The sequence below is a fragment of the Sapajus apella genome, unplaced genomic scaffold (assembly GCF_009761245.1).
Source record: "Sapajus apella isolate SASKATOON/1434 unplaced genomic scaffold, GSC_monkey_1.0 scaffold135, whole genome shotgun sequence".
In the NCBI taxonomy this organism is placed as follows: domain Eukaryota; kingdom Metazoa; phylum Chordata; class Mammalia; order Primates; family Cebidae; genus Sapajus; species Sapajus apella.
The window spans coordinates 2,799,143-2,809,288 of NW_022437075.1; the positions used below are offsets into that span (position 1 = coordinate 2,799,143).

Here is a 10,146-nt window from a genome sequence, read left to right on the forward strand (position 1 = left end):
AGAAAGAAAGAAAGAAAGAAAGAAAGAAAGAGAAAGAAAGAAAGAAAGAAAGAAAGAAAGAAAGAAAGAAAGAAAGAAAGAAAGAAATATCTAGGTATGGTGGTGCACACCTGTGGTCCCAGCTACCTGAGAGGCTGAGGCAAGAGAATTGAAATATCTAGGTATGGTGGTGCACACCTGTGGTCCCAGCTACCTGAGAGGCTGAGGCAAGAGAATTGCTTGAGCTTGGGAGTTTAAGGCTGCAGTGAACTATGACTGCCTCACTGCACTCTAGCCTGGGCAACAGAGTGAGACCCTGTCTCAAAAAACAAAAATAAGATGAGGGCTCTAGAGTAAGGTTAGGTGTCATTATGGTGAAAGTGATCACATTTTGCATTCTGCATAACCAAGTATCTGCTGCCTCGAATTGGTGATGCTAGACACCTTATAGTTTTAAATTTTTTATTTCTTTTCTCTTCAGAGACAGAGTCTTGCTCTGTCACCCAGGCTGGAGTACAGTGGTGCAATCTTGGCTCACTGCAACCTCCACCTCCTGGGTTCAAGCGATTCTCCTGCCTCAGCCTCCCAAGTATTTGGGATTACAGGCATCTGTCACCATGCCCAGCTAATTTTTGTGTGTGTGTGTATATTTTTAGTAGAGAACGGGTTTCACCATGTTAGCCAGGCTGGTCTCAAACTCCTGACCTCGTGATCCACATGCCTTGGCCTCCCAAAGTGCTGGGAATACAGGTGTGAGCCACCACGCCCAGCCAACACCTTATATTTTTGTTGAGTGAATGATATCTCTAAAGACCATTCATTGCATGTCATTGGTACAAGTGTACAGCCACTCCAAAAAACAGCAGTTTATTTTAGAACTAACCATTTGCTTATTATATGGCACAGCAATTATACCCCTGGCCATTTATCCCAGAGAAATAAAAATGCATGTCCAAACCAAAACTTGTACATGACTTTTTTTTTTTTTTTTTTTTTTTCTGAGATGGAGTTTTGCTCTTATTGCCCAAGCTAGAGTGCAATGGCACCATCTCGGATCACTGCAACCTCTGTCTACTGAATTCAAGCAATTCTCTTGCTTCAGCCTCCCAAGTAGCTGGGATTGCAGGCCCACGCCACCACGCCTAATTTTTTTGTATTTTGTAAAGGGGTTTCACATGTTAGCCAGGCTGGTCTCGAACTCCTGAACTCAGGTGATCCGCCCACCTCGGCCTCCCAAAGTGCTGGGATTACAGGCGTAGTCCCTGTGCCCACCCATACATGACTAGTAATAGCAGCTTTATTTGTAGCAGGAAACAATGTAAACAATCCAAACGTTCTTCAGTAGGTGGATGGTTAAGCAAACTGTGCTATATTCACACCCATGGGATACCACTCAGCAATATAAAGGAAGAACAATTGGTACGTGCACAAACTTGAATGTATCTCCAAGCTACGATGTTGAATGAAAACAAAATATCCAAAAGTTATCTACAGTATGATTCCATTTACATAACATTCACAACATGACAGAATTATAAGTACGTTAAACAGATTAGTGATCACTAGGGGTTATGGGTGACGCTGGGAGATGGTGGATATGACTGTAAAGGGTAACGTGAGAGACCTTTGTTGCGATGGAATAGACCCGCATCTTCATGGTGGTGGCATCCCATGAATCGATATATGTGACATAATGTCATAGAAATATACACACATACACGAGTGCATGTAAAACTAGCTACATCGGCCGGGCGTGGTGGCTCACGCCTGTAATCCAAGCACTTTGGAGGCCAAGGCAGGCGGATCACCTGAGGTCGAGAGTTCAAGACCAGCCTGACCAATATGGTGAAACCCCGTCTTTAAAAATAAAATAAAATTAAATTAAAATAAAAATAAAAAACGCTACATCTACATAAGGTCTGTGGATTCTGTGATGTCAGTTTCCTGGTGTTTTGTTTTGTTTGTTTATTTGTTTGTTGGTTCGTTTGTTTGTTCGTTCGTTTTTGAGACAGACTTTTATTCTTGTTGCCCACGTTGGAGTACAGTGGCGCCATCTCAGCTCACTGCAACCTCCGCCTCCCAGCTTCAAGCAATTCTCCTGCCTCGGCCTCCTGAGTACCTGGGATTACAGGTGTGCACTATCATAGCTGGCTAAATTTTTTGTATTTTTAGAAGAGACAGGGTTTCACCATGTCGGCCAAGCTGGTCTTGAACTCCTGACCTCAGGTGACCTGCCTGCCTCGGCCTCCCAAAGTGCTGGGATGACAGGCATGAACCACCACGCCCAGCCTCCTGGTTTTCATGCAGTACTATACTTGTGAAAACGCTGCCACTGGGGGACACCGGGTGAAGGACACACAGGACCTCTTGTACTATTTTTGCAACTTCCTGGGAATCTACAATTCCTTCAAAATGAAAAGTTAAAGCAGTAAAGACCAACCAGAGCATCTAACAAAGATCTGCCAGGAGCACTGATGTTCCGGGTTCTCTATTATCCTGACAGAGGCAATTACTGTTCAGAGGAAGACAAGATGAGCAATGTATCTTCCAACCCTTTCTTCCTCTAGTATTTTCGGGCCCATTTTCATATTTATTCCAGAAATAACCAATCTCCTCAAAAATGGAGCATGGGATAGTCAAGACTCAAACACATCTGTTTCCATGTCTTGTGCTATACATGAATGTTAAAAGACGATGTATGTGCCACATTTTCTTTGTCCAGTCTATCATTGATGGGTATTTGGGTTGGTTCCAAGTCTTTCCTATCGTGAACAGTGCAGAAATAAACATACGTGTGCATGCGTCTTTATAACAGAATGATGGCACATATACACCATGGAATACTATGCAGCCATAAAAAAAGATGAGTTCATGTCCTTTGCAGTGACATGGATGAAACTGGAAACCATCATTCTCAACAAACTGACATAGAACAGAAAACCAAACACCGCATGTTCTCACTCATAAGTAGGTGTTGAACAATGAGAACACACGGACACAGGGAGGGGAGCATCACACACTGGGGCCTGGGGGGTGGGGGTCTAGGGGAGGAATGGCAGCGGGTGGGGGGATTGGGGAGGGATAGCATTAGGAGAAATACCTAATGTAGATGACGGGGTGACGGATGCAGCAAACACTACCATGGCATGTGTATACCTATGTAACAATCCTGCACAATCTGCACATGTACCCCAGAACTTCAAGTATAATAAGTAAATAAATAAATAAATGTTTTTAAAAAGACGATTATGCCTAGAATACAGCATTGCCCCTCCAACCACCTCCTCTTACCCTTTCTCAGCATTGGCGCAATGATTACTTTCTGCATACGACCGTCCATGGCAAAATGGTCAGACATTTTGTTCTCTTTCATGGCGGAGAAAGAACTGTTTCGGATGACTAAATCAATTTCTTCTGGCTTCAACTTTTTACCAAGAAATTGACAAATCTTCTCCACACTGCCCCTGGGGTCCTACAGAAAGAAAATACTGTCAGTAGACGGTGGCTACAAGAACTGATTGTGGAGCAGGCGCTTGAGTTCTAGCCAAGGCCAAACACATACCTACATAACCCTCTGCAATTTCTGGCTTCCTATAGGCGTCCACGTTCAGGACGGTGAAATGGAAATTACAAAAGTGTCTACCACGTCAGTTAATTATGAGGGTTGTATGGGAAGCTAACGTGAGCTGACGTGATAACTTGCCTTCAACTCCTGACATTCAGCACTAAGCTGTTTTCTTGCACACATAAAGTTTAGTGTGGATTCTGCTAGTCACATGGATTTTAGTACGACCATGGACGGTGCTAATCTCCAGCCGTTTTGTGGCTCTATCCTTCATGTGTGTCTGCACTTCCGTATCTTCCATTGGTGGATGGGGAGCGATAACACAGACAAGAAGCGCCCCTTTCTGTATCTCGTCTGCCCCGAAGTGACACCAACTTTTCATTGGCAGATTCCATTGGCAAAACCAAGACATATTCCCCTATCTAGATGCAAGGGGGGGGGGCTGGGAAATGGAGCTTTCCCACGGGCCGACACTTTCCTAAAATAGCTCTACATGACCCAAGTGAACCTGACACTTCAATGGCCACTGGATTCAATGGGCTGACAGAGGCACGTTTGGAAAGTTACTATTCCAAATGGCTGTCGCTATTGGCACCAGAATGGCTGCACCCGGTCTACAATGCTTGGATTCCTGCCATCGCTCCCCTCCAAGGCCTGCTCTTCTGCAAACTCTAACTTGAGGGCTGTCACCAGGAACAGCGTCTGAAAGTGTATGTGAAATGGCTTGTGCCTGGCTCAGCAGTCCTGTAGTCAATTCCACTGTCTGTGGGTCTCAAGTTGGAGATAAGTATCCGTGCTTTCATAGAACTTATTGATGAGATGTAGGAGTTTTCAGGTGGAAGTCACCTTTCTGTAAATAATCTCCCGGTAAAAAGTACATATTATGCTGCTTGGGAAGTGTGCATAAGCAAAGAGACTAGGAGATGTGCCAGGATGCCATTCTGGCCCCGCTCCACAAGATTATCTTATCCTGCCGGGCACGGTGGCTCACGCCTGTAATCCTAGCACTTTGGGAGGCCGAGGTGGGTGGATCACCTGAGGTCAGGAGTTCAAGACCAGCCTGGCCATCAGGGTGAAACCCCATCTTAGAAAAACAAAAAAATAAATAAATAAAAAATAAAAGAGTATCTTGCCGGGCGCGGTGGCTCACGCCTGTAATCCCAGCACTTTGGGAGGCCGAGGCGGGTGGATTACGAGGTCAAGAGATCGAGACCATCCTGGTCAACATGGTGAAACCCCATCTCTACCAAAAATACAAAAAAAATTAGCTGGGCATGGTGGTGCGTGCCTGTAATCCCAGCTACTCAGGAGGCTGAGGCAGGAGAATTGCCTGAACCCAGGAGGCGGAGGTTGCGGTGAGCCGAGATCGCGCCATTGCACTCCAGCCTGGGTAACGAGCGAAACTCCGTCTCAAAAAAAAAAAAAAAAAAAAAAAGAGTATCTTATCCTAAAATTGGAGATATATTTGGAAGAAGCATATGTCTGTAACAGTGACGCAGCTAACATACACACCATGCCAGACACTATTCTAAATACTTCGGTTTTATTCTCACAGTTCAGTAAGTTAGTTACTATCGTTATCCAGGTTCAGGAATGCGGACACTGAGGCACAGAGTGGTTTAGAGCTCACCAAAGTTTCCCAGTCAATGGCACAAAGCCTCACTAATGAAATCAAGATCTTCACCATTACACTCACTGCTCCTCATGAATGACTCTGCCTAGAGGAATAGATGAGGAATCTAGGAGGGGAGAGGAAATATGGCTAACTCTGGGAGTGACAGTAAAAGGGAATTACCCTCTGCAGCTCCTCATAGAAAATTAATAGGAAGGACCCCATGTCTCTCTTCTTTATCCATCCAAGGGTGTGATCAAACCAAGATCCATAATGCACTACGATGACAGGAAAAAGAGATAAAGGCTATGATTTCTCTCAAACTCATACCCATAAATATGTATTGCCATTCCTTAGTGAAGATCATATGTGTTTTGTGGAATATATTAGGTAAATGATGCCAAGCCTTTCCTTTAGAAGATTAAAACAAAATAATTAAATAAATCAACAAATCTAAGACACATTTTCTCCATATACTGAGAAAAAAGTTATACTCATTCTTACCACTTGGCTTTTTTGTTTTTGTTTTGAGACAGAGTCTCACTCTGTCGCCCAGGCTAGAGCACAGTGGTATGATCTCTGCTCACTGCAACCTCCGCCTCCCAGGTTCAAGTGATTCCCCTGCCTCAGCCTTCCAAGCAGCTGGGATTACAGACGACTTTCACTACTCCCAGCTAATTTTTTGTATTTTTAGTGGAGATGGGGTTTCACCACGTCGGCCAGGCTGGTCTCGAACTCCCGATCTCAGGCGATCTACCCACCTCGGCCTCCCAAAGTGCTGAAATTATAGGTGTGAGCCACCACACTCGACCATAAAAAACCCTTCCCCACTATGATTCAAAACCCTGATGGGATGAATAAAAGATTAAAATACGAATATACATTTTTAACATTACGGGACCAAAAAAGAGTTTTTAAAAAACTGACAAACTGGCTGGGCGCGGTGGCTCAAGCCTGTAATCCCAGCACTTTGGGAGGCCGAGGCGGGTGGATCACGAGGTCAAGAGATCGAGACCATCCTGGTCAACATGGTGAAACCCCGTCTCTACTGAAAATACAAAAAATTAGCTGGGCATGGTGGCGCGTGCCTGTAATCCCAGCAACTCAGTAGGCTGAGGCAGGAGAATTGCCTGAACCCAGGAGACGGAGGTTGCGGTGAGCCGAGATCGCGCCATTGCACTCCAGCCTGGATAACAAAAGGGAAAAACCCTCTTAAAAAAAAAAAAAAAAAAAAAAAATTTAAATTTAAATTAAAACAAGTAAAAATTTATTTAAATCATATTATCTCTGGCCTCCTACTAAATTCTTCTTAAGACACTGGGTAGATTTTAAAGATTTATAGACGATAGATTTACTTTTTTTTTTTTTTTTCCGAGACGGAGTTTCACTCACATTACCCAGGCTGGAGTGCAATGGCGCAATCTCGGCTCACCGCAACCTCCGCCTCTTAGGTTCAGGCAATTCTCCTGCCTCAGCCTCCTGAGTAGCTGGGATTACAGGCACGCACCACCATGCCCAGCTCATTTTTTGTATTTTTAATAGAGACGGGGTTTCACCGTGTTGACCAGGATGGTCTCGATCTCTTGACCTCGTGATCCACCCGCCTCAGCCTCCCAAAGTGCTGGGATTACAGGCTTGAGCCACTGAGCCCGGCTAGATTTACTTTTTAAAAACAATGCATCACGAATCATATTTCTGACGTTACGCTGATTATTATTATTCCAAAATTTTAAAATGAGAGGTTTGGGTTTACTTACCATCACCTTTGATAAACCGGTTCAAGAATTCATCAAAATTCTCTGGTTGCTTCTTACAAACGAATCCTCTTGATACATGATAAAGAGATGTAATAATATCTTTTGGATTCCTTAGGATATAAACAACCTAAAAGAGAAAGGAAATTTATGAAAGTGCAGTTCATATCTCTGTCTGCTCTCCTCAGCGTTCCACATGTCCTCACATGTCAAACCCAATCTGCTCATCTGTGGAAACACAGCTGGGATCATAAAACAGACGTCTTCAGTCTTCAATACAAGCTCCCCTCCCCTTCCACCATTCCCTTTGCTCTTAGATAAATATGCTAAGTTGTTCTTAACTTTGAGCAGGTTTAATTAAGTAGTCATAGTCGCCATGTTTCACTACATGAAGAAAAATCTGGCCGGCTGGTGTAATCCCAGCACTTTGGGAGTCCGAGGTGAGGGGATCATGAGGTCAAGAGATCCAGACCATCCTGGCCAACACAGCAAAACCCTCTCTCTACTAAAAATACAAAAATTAGCTGGTTGTGGTGGCATGTGCCTGTAATTCCAGCTACTGGGGAGACTGAGGCAGGAGAACTGAATCCAGGAGGCGGAGGATGCAGTGAGACGAGGTCGCACCACTGCACTCCAGCCTGGGTGACAGAGTGAGACCCTGCCTCAAAAAAAAAAAAAAAAAAAACAAGAGAGAAAGAAAAAGAGAGAGGGGGAGGGAGGAATGGTGGAGGGAGGGAGGGAGGGAGGGAGGGAGGAAGGAAGGAGAAAAAAGAAAACCCCAGAGCTGATCTCTGAGTTCACTGGAAGTGCTGTGGTCAGTTAATTACAGGTGCCACAGATGCAGAATAGAGAACACTAAAACCCATGCATGGATTTGGACTACTTCCTCACATTCAGCATTTTATCAAATGAGAAAACATCTCCTGGGATTCCTGAAAATGGACCAACATACTCACCTTGGCATTGCAGTTGAAGTAGGACCTGGGGAAGAGTTGCACAGGGAGATGTGAAACCATGAGGCGTGGTCCATTTCGATTAATTAGGTCTTTCTGCAAATGAGCATCCTCTATCCATGGGGACCTCAAAAAAACTGGTACGGTTTGGATCCAGGTAGGGTCCCCGTTGACGTGGATCAAATTGAGAATTTCAATTATCCAGTGTGTTCCTGGTTGTAAAATAAATGGACAATCCTATTTTAATCTGTTGCATTAACATGGTGAAGATATTTCATATATTAAGGGCCCTGGAGTCTTTTTTTTAATTTTTAACTTTTGTGACCACATGGTAGGTGTATATATTTACGGGGTACATGAGACGTGTTGATACTGGTATATAATGCATACTAATCACATCGTGGACCATGGGACATCCGTGTCCTCATGCATGTATTCTTTGTGTTACAAGCAACCCAGTTTACTATTTTAGTTACTGACTATAGCTAAATTATGACTGACTACGGTCGCCCTGTTGTGCTATCAAGTACTAGGTCTTATTTATTCTTTTCTATTTTATTTGTGTCTATCAGCCACCCTCACTCCCACCCACCCATCCACTTCCCTTCCCAGCCTCTGCTGAGCATCATGATTTCTCGCTATCTCTATGAGTTTAATTGCTGTGATTTTTAGCTCCCACAAATAAGTGAGAGCACGCAATGTTTGGCCCTCTGTGCCTGGCTGATTTCATTGACCACAATGACCTCCAGTTCCACCCATGTTGTTGCAAATGACAGCTTCTTGCTCTTTTTTATGGCTAAGTAGCACTTCACTATGTCAAAGTACTACATTTTCTTTATCCAGGGCTTTTTTTTTTTTTTTTTTTTTTTTTTTTGAGACGGAGTTTCACTCTTGTTACCCAGCCTGGAGTGCAATGGCGCAATCTCGGCTCACCGCAACCTCCACCTCCTGGGTTCAGGCAATTCTCCTGCCTCAGCCTCCTGAATAGCTGGGATTACAGGCACGCGCCACCATGCCCAGCTAATTTTTTGTATTTTTTTAGTAGAGACGAGGTTTCACCATGTTGACCAGGACGGTCTCGATCTCTTGACCTCGTGATCCACCCGCCTCGGCCTCCCAAAGTGCTGGGATAACAGGCGTGAGCCACCGCGCCTGGCCTATCCAGGGTTTTTGATTTTTTTTCCCAAATTTTTGTTTCGAGACAGAGTTTTGCTCTTTTTACCCAGGCTGGAGTACAGTGGTGTAATCTTGGCTCACCACAACCTCTGCCTCCCAGGTTTAAGTGATTCACCTGCCTCAGCCTCCAGAGTAGCTGGGATTACAGGCGTGCATCACCATGCCCGGCTAATTTCATATTTTTAGTAGAGACGGGGTTTCGCCATGTCAGTCAGGCTGGTCTCGAACTCCCGACCTCAGGTGATCCACCCACCTCGGCCTCCCAAAGTGCTGGGATTACAGGCAAGAGCCACCATGCCTGGCCAAGTTTAGGGGTACTTGCGCAGGATATGCAGGTTTGTTACATAGGTAGACATGTGCCATGGTGTTTTGCTGCACAGGTCATTCCATCACCTAGATATTGAGCCTGGCATCTGCCAGGTGTTCCTCCTGATGCTCTCCCTCCTTCCACACTGCCACCCTCCAATAGGCCCCAGTGTGTGTTGTTACCCCCCGTCTGTCCATGTGTTCTCATCACTGAGCCCACTTATGAGTGAGAACATGTGGTATTTGGTTTTCTGTCCCAGCATTCATTTGCTGAGGACAATGACTTCCAGCTCTGTCCATGTCCCTGCAAAACAGGCCATCTTGTTCATTTTTATGGCTGCATAGTATTCCACGGTGTATATGTACCACATTTTCTTTGTCCAGTCTATCAATGATGGGCATTTAGGTTGCTTCCATATCTTTGCTGTTGTGAATAGTGCTGATGCAGGGCTAGATGCAGACTCTGTGGGCAGAGCTGGCGTCAATCAGGGAATGGGTGAGGTAATCAGAGACCAAGAATCTAGGACCCTGAGTGACTACACAGAACAGAGCTCAGTCACCTCTGGGATGATCCATGCTGCTCTGCATTGCTATGTAGAAAAAAATAAATAATTTCTAATGTTTTAATCTTTTAGATTACTTAATTTTTTTTTTTTTTTTTTTTTTTTTTGATGCATTTTTACTGTTTTTAACCATGGTGGGGGACAGTGGCCGAATTCTCGCCCACCGCCCCCTCCCCCCCCTTGGTTTAAGCAAATCTCTTTTTTTTTTTTTTTTTTTTTTTTTTTTTTTTTTTTTTTT

At 44.4% G+C, this 10,146-nt stretch overlaps 1 protein-coding gene across 1 annotated transcript in view; it reads right to left on the reverse strand.

Moving 5' to 3' along the window:
* Positions 1–10,146, reverse strand: part of LOC116539917 (bile salt sulfotransferase-like) — a 17,276-nt gene that overhangs the window by 2,935 nt on the left and 4,195 nt on the right. Inside the window, exons 2-5 of the mRNA XM_032263161.1 lie at positions 7,867–8,075; positions 6,914–7,040; positions 5,340–5,434; positions 3,271–3,451 (exon numbers count right to left, since the gene is read on the reverse strand). Coding sequence (XP_032119052.1) covers positions 3,271–3,451; positions 5,340–5,434; positions 6,914–7,040; positions 7,867–8,075 — 612 coding nt within the window. The remainder of the gene's footprint in view (positions 1–3,270; positions 3,452–5,339; positions 5,435–6,913; positions 7,041–7,866; positions 8,076–10,146) is intronic.